Consider the following 14,502-nt stretch of genomic DNA (forward strand, 5'->3'; position numbering starts at 1 on the left):
ACTATATATAGCCATAATATAACATTTGAAATGTATCTATTCTTTTGAAACTTTTGTGAGTGTAATGTTTACTGTTCATTTCTGATTGTTTATTTAACTTTTGTTTATAATCTATTTCACTTGCTTTGGTAATGTAAACATATTTCGCATGCCAATAACGCCCTTTGAATTGATTTGAGATTGAGAGAGACAGCGAGAGAGAGATGACAACATTCAGAATGGGGAGGAGGCACTAACAACAAGTTCACAGCTACTCTGTGTAAAATGTTGCGTCTCACACTCCACTGATCACAACCAGGTAACAACCTCTTTCCAGCAGCTTTCAACTTGCTGATGCCCTTTTGCATTGTGGATCACAGGTTCCCAAGGTGCTTCTGGGACAGATGGAAGCTTGCCTACATATATATTTTCACTGAGGTAGGATTACACACACTAACTCACTGTGTGAAAGTGGTTTGATGGATGTACTCTGATCTGCCACACATGAATTACTTTAGTTGAGAAGACACAATGGTGCTGGTGTTGCACAAAACACCAATAGGCCACTGTGTCAATGATCAACGCACAAACATTGGATTGCAGTACACACCTGTAGGCTACAGTAAAATAAGCAGAGGTGTGTGAACATGTCTTTGTAAAAGAGTCATGTAATTGAATCTGGTGGCTGCCCACTATAGGACTAGGAGAACCACATACTGTAGCTTGTGGTTCAGGGCGTGCAGTGCAGAATGCTCACACCGCTCTTCAGTCTTGCCATATGTCCCTCATAAATCGCAGAGTAGCCTATCCTCGTGTAGCGGACAGGGTGAACGAACAAAACAGCGTGCTACAGGTGTAGGTTAGTTTGGGCACATAACACTTGACGCAAATAGTTAAATGTATCCTCTATAAGTTAGCATTTTAACTAGACTGATACATTCACACACGAAAGCACCGGTAGTAAAATTGGCCAGTGTTCCAAGAAAAATGACAAATGATTTCAAAGAAATGTGTGTTCCACCCAAAACCGATTTCCAATTTCTAAACAAACATAAGAAACAGGGCAAATGACACTTCTCGTATTAGGCTACAGAGGGAACGGGCCACCACTCACCAGCTGAATCGAGCAGAGAAAGATGAGCGTGCATCGGCCGCTGCAGCACCCCATTGTGCCAAAAACAAAATATCACTCGAGAAACGGCAAGGAAATGTCCGTAGAACGGTCTACACTGGGTCACTAGATATCCGGATACCTTTAAATACAAGGAATGGCTTCAAGCTCGGTCCACTTTGAAAACTGCGTAGGTACGCTGCAGGCTCCGCCACCCCATGCCTTTTATGTCCCCCAATGATTGCTTTGTGTATGAAGGGGTGGCTTGGGTTGATTCTACCGCTAGCTTTCGAGTTGAGTAGTTGGATTTCACGCCGGTGCGTGTGCATGTGTGTGTGTGTGTGTAGAGTATAAGAAGGGGGAGGTGGAAGGGGCTAGTCGAGGGCGTCAACAAACTAACGGTGCCCTGTGGCACTAATCTGTGTTCTCACCTGGTCCCTTTTCCAGAGTTTAAAACACCATTTTCAATCATTGGAACTATTTTCATAACCTGTTGAACTGAGTACACAATTATGCCAAATATGTAGGATATTTTTTAATATAACCTACTACTTAACATTTGAAGAGCGGGATATTTAGCTTGAACCTTTTAAGGATTTATTTACCAAAATAATTATAAATTCTGGTATGGGTCAAACCTAAAAGTACAGTATTAGCAGTGTCAGCTACTGAATTGCACCTCTCTCGTCAGAGCATCTGAGAGATGAGACCAAAACCTTGATGACGGAACTTAGGCGCCACACGCTGGTCATTTGACGCAATTACACACTCAGCAACAGCGATGTGAACGCCTTCCATCATCTTCTTGTATTTCTTCTGATGAGCTCTAAGAAAATATTAGCCTATTGTGCCTTGTCTTATTCATCTTATTCTGTATTGTAAAGAAACTGCTGACTATTTACCAAATGTGTATAGGGTTAAACTCATGTGGGTTGATAAACAACTGACAAGTCACCCCACCCGAAAGGTAAATGCAATCAAATGCATCATAAAATATTCAGTGATGAATGAAGCTATATACATCCACTAGTAGAAGACTAAGTGGTAATAGACTGTATGACAATAGGCTCCATAGACTGTAAGACTCCATCAGTGGCGTAAAGTACTTAAGAAAAATACTTTAAAGTAGTTTTGATGGGTACTTTACTTTACTATTTATATTGTTGACAACTTTTAGTTTTACTTCACTACATTCCTAAAGAAAATCATTTACGTTTTGCTCCATACATTTTCCTTGACACCTAAAAGTACTCATTACATTTATAATTCTCAGCAAGACAGGAAAAGGGTCCAATTCACACACTTATCAAGACAACATCCCTGGTCATCCCTACTGCCTCTGATCTGGAGGACTCACTAAACAGAGAACATCCCTGGTCATCCCTACTGCCTCTGATCTGGAGGACTCACTAAACAGAGAACACCCCTGGTCATCCCTACTGCCTCTGATCTGGTGGACAACTAAACAGAGAACATCCCTGGTCATCCCTACTGCCTCTGATCTGGAGGACTCACTAAACAGAGAACATCCCTGGTCATCCATACTGCCTCTGATCTGGTTGACTCACTAAACAGAGAACATCCCTGGTCATCCCTACTGCCTCTGATCTGGTGGACTCACTAAACAGAGAACATCCCTGGTCATCTCTACTGCCTCTGATCTGGAGGACTCGCTAAACAGAGAACACCCCTGGTCATCCCTACTGCCTCTGATCTGGTGGACTCACTAAACAGAGAACATCCCTGGTCATCTCTACTGCCTCTGATCTGGAGGACTCACTAAACAGAGAACACCCCTGGTCATCCCTACTGCCTCTGATCTGGTGGACAACTAAACAGAGAACATCCCTGGTGGACATCTCTGGTGGACTCACGAAACATACATGCTTTGTTTGTAAATGATGAGTTTTGGTGTGTGCCCCAAGGCTTTCCGTTATTAAAAAATATAGATATGTCCCCATCTAGTTTAATATAAGGAATTTGAAAGTATTTGCACTTTTACTTTTGATACTTAAGTATATTTTAGCAATTACATGTACTTTTGATTCTTAAGTATATTTAATACCAAATTCTTTTACTCAATAAATATTTTACTGGGTGACTTTCACATTTACTTGAGTCATTTTCTTTTAAGGTATCTTTACTTTTAATCAAATATGACAATTGGGTATTTTTCCATCCCTGGGCTCTATATACACTGTATAGAGAAGAGAGTGAGAAGAGAAGTGACAGAAAGCAACGTCTCCGTAGATTTCAATTTGGGTTAATGAGTGAAATATTTTCACATACAGTACATTCGGAAAGTATTCGGACCCCTTGACTTTTTCCACATTTTGTTATGTTACAGCCTTATTCTAAAATTGATTAAATTGTTGTTTTTCCTCATCAATCTACACCCAATACCCCATAATTACAAAGCAAACACAGGTTTTTTGAATTTTTGCTAATATATCAAAAACATCTAAACTTAAATATTACATTTACATAAGTATTCAGACCCTTTACTCAGTACTTTGTTGCAGTACCTTTGGCAGCGATTACAGCATCGAGTCTTCTTGGGTATGACGCTACAACTTGGTCATCAAGGCAAATGTTGGCTACTTTGAAGAATCCCAAGATAAAATATATTTTGATTTGTTTAACACTTTTTTGGTTACTACACGATTCCATATGTGTTATTTCATAGTTTTGATGTCTTCACTATTATTCTACAATGTAGAAAAAAGTCAAAATAAAGAAAAACCCTTACTCTAAAATTATTTGATTCATTTTAGAGTAAGGCTTTAACGTAACAAAATGTGGGGGGAAAATCAAGGGGTCTGAATACTTTCTGAATGCACTGTAGGTGCAGTTAATGTTACTGACCATAAAAATACTGCACAATTAGAGGACTTTTTACTGTGTTCATGAACATAGTCTCTAGGCCTCAGTGTTTCCTATACCAAGGGGTGTACATTCGGTTTTTATCCTAGCACTACACAGCTGAGTCAAATAATCAAAGCTTGATAATGAGGGAAAAAAACAAAATGTGGGTCCCTTGAGGTCCCCAGGACATCGTTTGGGAAACGCTACCTTACCTTGTGAGGTAGGCCGTTGCCGTGGATCTTGCAGACAAGGCCTACCTCTGAGAGGATCAACACCGTTATGTATAACAGCAAATTTGCCAGTGTGAAAATCTCAGTGTTAAAGGTAAAAAGTGTTGATTCTAGTGAGGTTAACACAAGTTGGATTGAAATGTCCACCACATGTGGTGTATAAATGAAGTGTTATTTGAATCACAGTGGAATCAACACTGCATGGTGTTGTTGTTACTCGACTATGTTGAGCTCATTTCCGTTAACTCGTTCATAGTGAGAAAGACATGGGAAGGGCCTTATTATCATTCTTCTCAGAGTGCTTTGTTGCAGGTTGACTTTTAGAAAAGAAAATGTAAATATCAATGTTTCTGCATGCACATTGATTAATTCATCTTATACTATACCAAGATAAATAACTTGCATTTTTCAAAACGAATCCAATCTATAAGGGGTTGGATATATTGCACCCATTACTGAGATGGTTGTTGCAGTTTACATGGTTTAGGTGGTCTTGTTTGTATACTCCTCCACCATAGCAGTTGTTCTGAATGCATGTGGTTGGTGATAAAATATTCAATTTGTTGGTTATCCTCTCTCTGGCTGGGTTCTGAAAGGAATAACGGATCACTTTTCAAACCAGTTTATTGTGACTTGCAGGTGTTATTTTGCCCATGATCCCAGATTTTCAAACCTAGGCCATAACGAAAGGCCATATGACATGTATGCTGCCCTACAAAAGCAAAAACTACCATTTTGGTAGTGACTGAAATCAGACTTTCTAGTATTTGTTTTATCAATCAAATTTATTTTATATAGCCCTTCGTACATCAGCTGATATCTCAAAGTGCTGTACAGAAACCCAGCCTAAAACCCCAAACAGCAAGCAATGCAGGTGAAGAATCACGGTGGCTAGGAAAAACTCCCTAGAAAGGCCAAAACCTAGGAAGAAACCTAGAGAGGAACCAGGCTATGTGGGGTGGCCAGTCCTCTTCTGGCTGTGCCGGGTGGAGATTATAACAAAACATGGTCAAGATGTTCAAATGTTCATAAATGACCAGCATGGTCGAATAATAATAAGGCAGAATAGTTGAAACTGGAGCAGCAGCACAGTCAGGTGGACTGGGGACAGCAAGGAGTCATCATGTCAGGTATTCCTGGGGCATGGTCCTAGGGCTCAGGTCCTCCGAGAGAGAGAAAGAAAGAGAGAATTAGAGAGAGCATATGTGGGATGGCCAGTCCTCTTCTGGCTGTGCCGGGTGGAGATTATAACAGAACATGGCCAAGATGTTCAAATGTTCATAAATGATCAGCATGGTCGAATAATAATAAGGCAGAACAGTTGAAACTGGAGCAGCAGCACAGCCAGGTGGACTGGGGACAGCAAGGAGTCATCATGTCAGGTAGTCCTGGGGCATGGTCCTAGGGCTCAGGTCCTCCGAGAGAGAGAAAGAGAGAAGGAGAGAATTAGAGAACGCACACTTAGATTCACACAGGACACCGAATAGGACAGGAGAAGTACTCCAGATATAACAAACTGACCCTAGCCCCCCGACACATAAACTACTGCAGCATAAATACTGGAGGCTGAGACAGGAGGGGTCAGGAGACACTGTGGCCCACTCCGAGGACACCCCCGGACAGGGCCAAACAGGAAGGATATAACCCCACCCACTTTGCCAAAGCACAGCCCCCACACCACTAGAGGGATATCTTCAACCACCAACATACCATCCTGAGACAAGGCTGAGTATAGCCCACAAAGACCTCCGCCACGGCACAACTTAAGGGGGGGGGGGGGGCGCCAACCCAGACAGGATGACCACATCAGTGACTCAACCCACTCAGGTGACGCACCCCCTCCAGGGACGGCATGAGAGAGCCCCAGTAAAGCCAGTGACTCAGCCCCTGTAATAGGGTTAGAGGCAGAGAATCCCAGTGGAAAGAGGGGAACCGGCCAGGCAGAGACAGCAAGGGTGGTTCGTTGCTCCAGAGCCTTTCCGTTCACCCTCCCACTCCTGGGCCAGACTACACTCAATCATATGACCCACTGAAGAGATGAGTCTTCAGTAGAGACTTAAAGGTTGAGACCGAGTTTGCGTCTCTGACATGGGTAGGCAGACCGTTCCATAAAAATGGAGCTCTATAGGAGAAAGCCCTGCCTCCAGCTGTTTGCTTAAAAATTCTAGGGACAATTAGGAGGCCTGCGTCTTGTGACCGTAGCGTACGTGTAGGTATGTACGGCAGGACCAAATCAGAGAGATAGATAGGAGCAAGCCCATGTAATGCTTTGTAGGTTAGCAGTAAAACCTTGAAATCAGCCCTTGCTTTGACAGGAAGCCAGTGTAGAGAGGCTAGCACTGGAGTAATATGATCAAATTTTTTGGTTCTAGTCAGGATTCTAGCAGCCGTATTTAGCACTAACTGAAGTTTATTTAGTGCTTTATCCGGGTAGCCGGAAAGTAGAGCATTGCAGTAGTCTAACCTGGAAGTGACAAAAGCATGGATTAATTTTTCTGCATCATTTTTGGACAGAAAGTTCCTGATTTTTGCAATGTTACGTAGATGGAAAAAAGCTGTCCTTGAAATGGTCTTGATATGTTCTTCAAAAGAGAGATCAGGGTCCAGAGTAACGCCGAGGTCCTTCACAGTTTTATTTGAGACGACTGTACAACCATTAAGATTAATTGTCAGATTCAACAGAAGATCTCTTTGTTTCTTGGGACCTAGAACAAGCATCTCTGTTTTGTCCGAGTTTAAAAGTAGAAAGTTTGCAGCCATCCACTTCCTTATGTCTGAAACACATTCTTCTAGCAAGGGCAATTTTGGGGCTTCACCATGTTTAATTGAAATGTACAGCTGTGTGTCATCCGCATAGCAGTGAAAGTTAACATTATGTTTTCGAATAACATCCCCAAGAGGTAAAATATATAGTGAAAACAATAGTGGTCCTAAAACGGAACCTTGAGGAACACCGAAATTTACAGTTGATTTGTCAGAGGACAGACCATTCACAGAGACAAACTGATATCTTTCCGACAGATAAGATCTAAACCAGGCCAGAACTTGTCCGTGTAGACCAATTTGGGTTTCCAATCTCTCCAAAAGAATGTGGTGATCGATGGTATCAAAAGCAGCACTAAGGTCTAGGAGCACGAGGACAGATGCAGAGCCTCGGTCCGATGCCATTAAAATTTCATTTACCACCTTCACAAGTGCCGTCTCAGTGCTATGATGGGGTCTAAAACCAGACTGAAGCATTTCGTATACATTGTTTGTCTTCAGGAAGGCAGTGAGTTGTTGCGCAACAGCCTTTTCTAAAATTTTTGAGAGGAATGGAAGATTCGATATAGGCCGATAGTTTTTTATATTTTCTGGGTCAAGGTTTGGCTTTTTCAAGAGAGGCTTTATTACTGCCACTTTTAGTGAGTTTGGTACACATCCGGTGGATAGAGAGCTGTTTATTATGTTCAACATAGGAGGGCCAAGCACAGGAAGCAGCTCTTTCAGTAGTTTAGTTGGAATAGGGTCCAGTATGCAGCTTGAAGGTTTAGAGGCCATGATTATTTTCATCATTGTGTCAAGAGATATAGTACTAAAACACTTGAGCGTCTCTCTTGATCCTAGGTCCTGGCAGAGTTGTGCAGACTCAGGACAACTGAGCTTTGAAGGAATACGCAGATTTAAGGAAGAGTCCGTAATTTGCTTTCTAATAATCATAATCTTTTCCTCAAAGAAGTTCATGAATTTATCACTGCTAAAGTGAAAGTCATCCTCTCTTGGGGAATGCTGCTTTTTAGTTAGCTTTGCGACAGTATCAAAAAGGAATTTTGGATTGTTCTTATTTTCCTCAATTAAGTTAGAAAAATAGGATGATCGAGCAGCAGTAAGGGCTCTTCGGTACTGCACAGTACTGTCTTTCCAAGCTAGTCGGAAGACTTCCAGTTTGGTGTGGCGCCATTTCCGTTCCAATTTTCTGGAAGCTTGCTTCAGAGCTCGGGTATTTTCTGTGTACCAGGGAGCTAGTTTCTTATGAGAAATGTTTTTAGTTTTTAGGGGTGCAACTGCATCTAGGGTATTGCGCAAGGTTAAGTTGAGTTCCTCAGTTAGGTGGTTAACTGATTTTTGTCCTCTGGCGTCCTTGGGTAGGCAGAAGGAGTCTGGAAGGACATCAAGGAATCTTTGTGTTGTTTATCTTGTGAGAAAGTGTCCTTATTCAGTTATGTTACATTTCTGAGAAAATGGTGTGTGAAATTTGCACTAACTACAACATCCAAGTAAAAACCAAGGTAAACGGCAGTAACTGAAATGATTGCACTCTGGATTTGTTCCACCTTGTTTTGGCTGCAGTTACCTGCTCTGCCATACAAAGGCAAAGAGCTACGCAAACAGGGGAACTGAGAAAATCGCTTTAAAGTTTATTTGCTGTCCAACCAAATGTGAAAAGATGCTTCAGGGTTACTACAACACAATATTCAAAAGATGAAAACATAACCACATTAAACCATGAAATAGAGTTGGAATGTAGTTAGAAAAACAACAAGTCGGATAAACACATTGAGATTGTAGATAATGCACTTTGCATTAACCATGTAGTTTTTTAAGCCAATACAAAGGCAGAGTGCAGTATCTACATTTTAAGGGTCATATCAATGGTTATAGTTGATATGCACAAAAAATAATTTCACAATAAGATGAAAGAATTGTCTGGATAACAAAAAAAACTTTAAAGCCATTTTTCTCAGTTGGCACAAGCACTGTATTTTAACTCTGTAGAAAAGTATAATATGGTCATAATTGGTTTACTTTTTCTTCAAACACATTCACTTAGGCAATCACTTGGTGTAAAACTAAATAGTAGTCAACTCAACAAGCATGTGTCTGCCACTGACAAACACAGTCATGGGTAGGTTTCTCTCACATTCACTTGAAAGGAATGCTGGGAAATATGCAAATACAGCTTTACAACCTACGATGTTACCCCCACCCCCCAAAAAATACCTTCACACTACATTATTCCTTAACGTAAAAAAGTGTAACCACATCAACTCTAATAAAGTGTTCATTTAAGTCGGAATTTGCAACACCCATGGTGTTAGGGACCAACACTCTGGGGTTGTTAGTTTAGTGTTAGTTTAATACTATGTTTGTGGGTGACAAATCATTTTCATTTAACACTGTTGATGTGACAATTCTGATCTCAAATTTGCTGTAATCATGGGAGGTGATTTTTTAAATCAGTCAGTCTTGACTCGCCTTTAAAGTCAGCTGCAATTTTGAAAAACCCCAATGATAGCAGGTGTTGCAGAATCCCCCTGCCAGGGCACGTTAGGACTAAATCAGCCAATCAGACTGTCCCCATGCACCCCACACTCTGCCGATGCACTGAGCATGCATCCTGTGATTGGTCAGACGCTCCTAGCTAGCCCAGCCCTGGCCAGTCAGGTCCATTGCATGCTCTCTCAAGCTGTAAGTATCAGCCTGGCCCGAACAATGTTTTTCCAGTCTGAGAAAGTGGGTGGACATGTGTGCATGGGATGCGTAAATAAAGTCGGTGTTCTTATCATTGCAATATGTTATAGAATGGCAGTATTCTATGTAGTTCTCATTCCTGTTATTATTATGTTACTACTGATATTGTCTGCAATCATCAGTCACTGTTTACTACTTCCTATGTCCTATATATTTAAATACAGTCCTTGCTCTTGTGAGTTGCTGTGCAATAGCCTACTATTTATATATACAGTCCTTGCCATTACTCATTATTCTGTGGCCGCAGCTACACTTGCAGGTGCATGTCCTTGTTCAAGCTCACCAGCCTGTGAGAGGAAGCCCTGGAAACCTGGGAAGATAGGACAGCAGGGTATATAATACGAAGATATTTAATACGAAGATATTTAATTGAATGCTCTGTTGGACAATAACAGGGGGCATAATCCGTGTGGGGAGGTGTCCTCAGTGCAAAAGACACATAATCTAAAGGGTAATACTGCATAAAGGCTGAGATTCGTCTCTCCTGCTCTGGACCGCAGAAGGGCAAAAGGCTAGCTCTGTGTGTACTCTCCAGAGGTTGCCATCACAGTGTCGGTAAACCACAAATCCGTCTCGAAGGACCACTTTGTGAGGGAATATCCTCCTATTTGACTGGTCTGTGACTCACTGAAAACCTTTGCCGGACAAAGAAATAAGGCAACCTCACAGAGAGTTAACACTCACAGCAAACTTCATTGCATAGCAGGGGTATGAACATGGAAATGGTGTGAAAGTACAGAAAAATATAAATAATGAATAAACTATACATTAAATAACAGTAACTGTATAGAAAAGGACTGTCTAAATATAAAGAAACATGTTACCTGAACATGTAATATAACCCAGGAATAACATACAGAGAGTACTAAGAGAAACTACTACTAACAGTAATAGTAAACACATCTCGGCCATAACAGGAATAACCACTACTCACTTAGACCCACACACTCCATGAAGACACTGCTGTAAATCCACCTATCTGCACTGAAGGCAACAGCCATCAGGAGTGCGTCCATTTATAGGGATGCGAGGGCATGCATCGGACCTCTTTAGCCAGTGCAGGACCAGCTACAGTGCCTTGCGAAAGTATTCGGCCCCCTTGAACTTTGCGACCTTTTGCCACATTTCAGGCTTCAAACATAAAGATATAAAACTGTATTTTTTTGTGAAGAATCAACAACAAGTGGGACACAATCATGAAGTGGAACGACATTTATTGGATATTTCAAACTTTTTTAACAAATCAAAAACTGAAAAATTGGGTGTGCAAAATTATTCAGCCCCCTTAAGTTAATACTTTGTAGCGCCACCTTTTGCTGCGATTACAGCTGTAAGTCACTTGGGGTATGTCTCTATCAGTTTTGCACATCGAGAGACTGCAATTTTTTCCCATTCCTCCTTGCAAAACAGCTCGAGCTCAGTGAGGTTGGATGGAGAGCATTTGTGAACAGCAGTTTTCAGTTCTTTCCACAGATTCTCGATTGGATTCAGGTCTGGACTTTGACTTGGCCATTCTAACACCTGGATATGTTTATTTTTGAACCATTCCATTGTAGATTTTGCTGTATGTTTTGGATTATTGTCTTGTTGGAAGACAAATCTCCGTCCCAGTCTCAGGTCTTTTGCAGACTCCATCAGGTTTTCTTCCAGAATGGTCCTGTATTTGGCTCCATCCATCTTCCCATCAATTTTAACCATCTTCCCTGTCCCTGCTGAAGAAAAGCAGGCCCAAACCATGATGCTGCCACCACCATGTTTGACAGTGGGGATGGTGTGTTCAGGGTGTTGCTTTTACACCAAACATAACATTTTGCATTGTTGCCAAAAAGTTCAATTTTGGTTTCATCTGACCAGAGCACCTTCTTCCACATGTTTGGTGTGTCTCCCAGGTGGCTTGTGGCAAACTTTAAACAACACTTTTTATGGATATCTTTAAGAAATGGCTTTCTTCTTGCCACTCTTTCATAAAGGCCAGCTTTGTGCAATACACGACTGATTGTTGTCCTATGGACAGAGTTTCCCACCTCAGCTGCAGTTCATCCAGAGTGATCATGGGCCTCTTGGCTGCATCTCTGATCAGTCTTCTACTTGTATGAGCTGAAAGTTTAGAGGGACGGCCAGGTCTTGGTAGATTTGCAGTGGTCTGATACTCCTTCTATTTCAATATTATCGCTTGCACAGTGCTCCTTGGGATGTTTAAAGCTTGGGAAATCTTTTTGTATCCAAATCCGGCTTTAAACTTCTTCACAACAGTATCTCGGACCTGCCTGGTGTGTTCCTTGTTCTTCATGATGCTCTTTGCGCTTTTAACGGACCTATGAGACTATCACAGTGCAGGTACATTTATACGGAGACTTGATTACACACAGGTGGATTGTATTTATCATCATTAGGTATTTAGGTCAACATTGGATAATTCAGAGATCCTCACTGAACTTCTGGAGAGAGTTTGCTGCACTGAAAGTAAAGGGGCTGAATAATTTTGCACGCCCAATTTTTCAGTTTTTGATTTGTTAAAAAAGTTTGAAATATCCAATAAATGTCGTTCCACTTCATGATTGTGTCCCACTTGTTGTTGATTCTTCACAAAAAAATACAGTTTTATATCTTTGTGTTTGAAGCCTGAAATGTGGCAAAAGGTCGCAAAGTTCAAGGGGGCCGAATACTTTCGCAAGGCACTGTAGTTGCTCTTAGCCAATCAGCTCATGTACAGCGTGTGGGGCATCAGCTGACTGACAGAGACCACAGGCTGTGAGCTGATCAATATCTCCTCATGTGAGGAGAGATAGACTCAGCGGAAACCCTGCAGTGCCCTCCACAGGGGGAATTCTCTAATGCAGGAGCTGTGTTTTTCTGCCAAGTACTTCAAATATCTTCAAAATAATAAACAGGATGAAGAGCAACATAGAAGAACTGAACAAAAATGAATAAATAGGACCATGTCCAATGCCTGATAGAGCAATTAACATGAGCTGCAGCAAAAAGGCCTGGTAGACTACAACTCTGCTGTCATCCTCTTCCTCCTCCTCCTCCTCTTCCTCCTCCTCCTCCTCCTCCTCCTCCTCCTCCTCCTCCTCCACCTCCTCCACCTTAACCCTGACCCTTCTCCTTCCATTCTCAATCTATACCCTGCTGTCCTCCTCCACCTCCTCCTCCTCCTCCTCCTCCTCTTCCTCCACCTCCTCCACCTTAACTCTGAACCCTCTCCTTCCATTCTCAATCTATACCATGCTGTCCTCCTCCACCACCTCCTCCTCCTCCACCTCCTCCTCCTCCTCCACCTTAACCCTGACCCTTCTCCTTCCATTCTCAATCTATACCCTTCTGTTCTCCTCCACCTCCTCCTCCTCCTCCTCCTCCTCCACCTCCTCCTCCTCCTCCACCTTAACCCTGAACCCTCTCCTTCCATTCTCAATCTATAACCTGCTGTCCTCCTCCTCCTCCACCTTAACCCTGACCCTTCTCCTTCCATTCTCAATCTATACCCTGCTGTTCTCCTCCTCCTGCTCCACCTTAAACCTGACCCTTATCCTTCCATTCTCAATCTATACCCTGCTGTCCTCCTCCTCCTCTTCCTCCTCCTCCTCCTCCTCCTCCTCCTCCTCCTCCTCCACCTTAACTCTGACCCTTCTCCTTCCATTCTCAGTCTATACCCTGCTGTCCTCCTCCTCCTTCTCCACCTTAACCCCGACCCTTCACCTTCCATTCTCAATCTATACCCTGCTGTCCTGCTCCTCCTCCTCTTCCTCCACCTTAACCCTGACCCTTATCATTCCCTTCTAAAATCTATACCCTGCTGTTCTCCTCCACCTCCTCCACCTTAACCCTGAATCTTCTCCTTCCATTCTCAATCTATGCCATGCTGTCCTCCTCCACCTCCTCCTCCTCCTCCTCCTCCTCTTCCTCCTCCTCCTCCTCCACCTTAACCCTGACCCTTCTCCTTCCATTCTCAATCTATACCCTGCTGTCCTCTTCTTTCTCCTCCACCTTAACCCTGACCCTTCTCCTTCCATTCTCAATCTATATCTGCTGTCCTAATCCTCCTCCTACATTTTAACCGTGACCCTTCTCCTTCTATTCTCAATCTATACCCTGCTGTCCTCCTCCTCCTCCTCCACCTTAACCCTGACCCTTCTCCTTCCATTCTCAATCTATACCCTGCTGTTCTCCTCCTCCTGCTCCACCTTAAACCTGACCCTTATCCTTCCATTCTCAATCTATACCCTGCTGTCCTTCTCCTCCTCTTCCTCCTCCTCCTCCTCCTCCTCCTCCTCCTCCTCCACCTCCTCCACCTTAACTCTGAACTTCTCCTTCCATTCTCAATCTATACCCTGCTGTCCTCCTCCTCCTCCTCCTCCACCTTAACTCTGACCCTTCTCCTTCCATTCTCAGTCTATACCCTGCTGTCCTCCTCCTCCTTCTCCACCTTAACCCCGGCCCTTCACCTTCCATTCTCAATCTATACCCTGCTGTCCTGCTCCTCCTCCTCTTCCTCCACCTTAACCCTGACCCTTATCATTCCCTTCTAAAATCTATACCCTGCTGTTCTCCTCCACCTCCTCCACCTTAACCCTGACCCTTCTCCTTCCATTCTCAATCTATGCCCTGCTGTCCTCCTCCACCTCCTCCTCCTCCTCCTCCTCCTCTTCCTCCTCCTCCTCCTCCTCCACCTTAACACTGACCCTTCTCCTTCCATTCTCAATCTATACCCTGCTGTCCTCTTCTTTCTCCTCCACCTTAACCCTGACCCTTCTCCTTCCATTCTCAATCTATATCTGCTGTCCTAATCCTCCTCCTACATTTTAA

At 42.9% G+C, this 14,502-nt stretch overlaps 1 protein-coding gene and 1 long non-coding RNA gene across 3 annotated transcripts in view; both read right to left on the reverse strand.

Moving 5' to 3' along the window:
* LOC110508383 (sodium/potassium-transporting ATPase subunit beta-1-interacting protein 3) overlaps nucleotides 1-1,452 on the reverse strand; it is a 131,004-nt gene extending 129,552 nt beyond the window's left edge. Inside the window, exon 1 of one of the 2 annotated variants that reach the window (XM_036966657.2) lies at nucleotides 1,094-1,442. In XM_036966657.2, coding sequence (XP_036822552.1) covers nucleotides 1,094-1,147 — 54 coding nt within the window. In that variant the 5' untranslated portion in view covers nucleotides 1,148-1,442. Of the gene's footprint in view, nucleotides 1-1,093 lie in introns of both variants that reach the window. The other variant, XM_036966655.2, reaches the window with a different exon arrangement.
* Nucleotides 1,453-4,951: 3,499 nt separating this feature from the next.
* LOC149970689 (uncharacterized) overlaps nucleotides 4,952-14,502 on the reverse strand; it is a 184,563-nt gene continuing 175,012 nt past the window's right edge. Inside the window, exon 2 of the long non-coding RNA XR_016492917.1 lies at nucleotides 4,952-5,600. This is a non-coding gene — a long non-coding RNA (uncharacterized LOC149970689). The remainder of the gene's footprint in view (nucleotides 5,601-14,502) is intronic.

This window comes from Oncorhynchus mykiss, chromosome 28, assembly GCF_057628025.1.
Source record: "Oncorhynchus mykiss isolate SJ-2025 chromosome 28, ASM5762802v1, whole genome shotgun sequence".
NCBI lineage: Eukaryota > Metazoa > Chordata > Actinopteri > Salmoniformes > Salmonidae > Oncorhynchus > Oncorhynchus mykiss.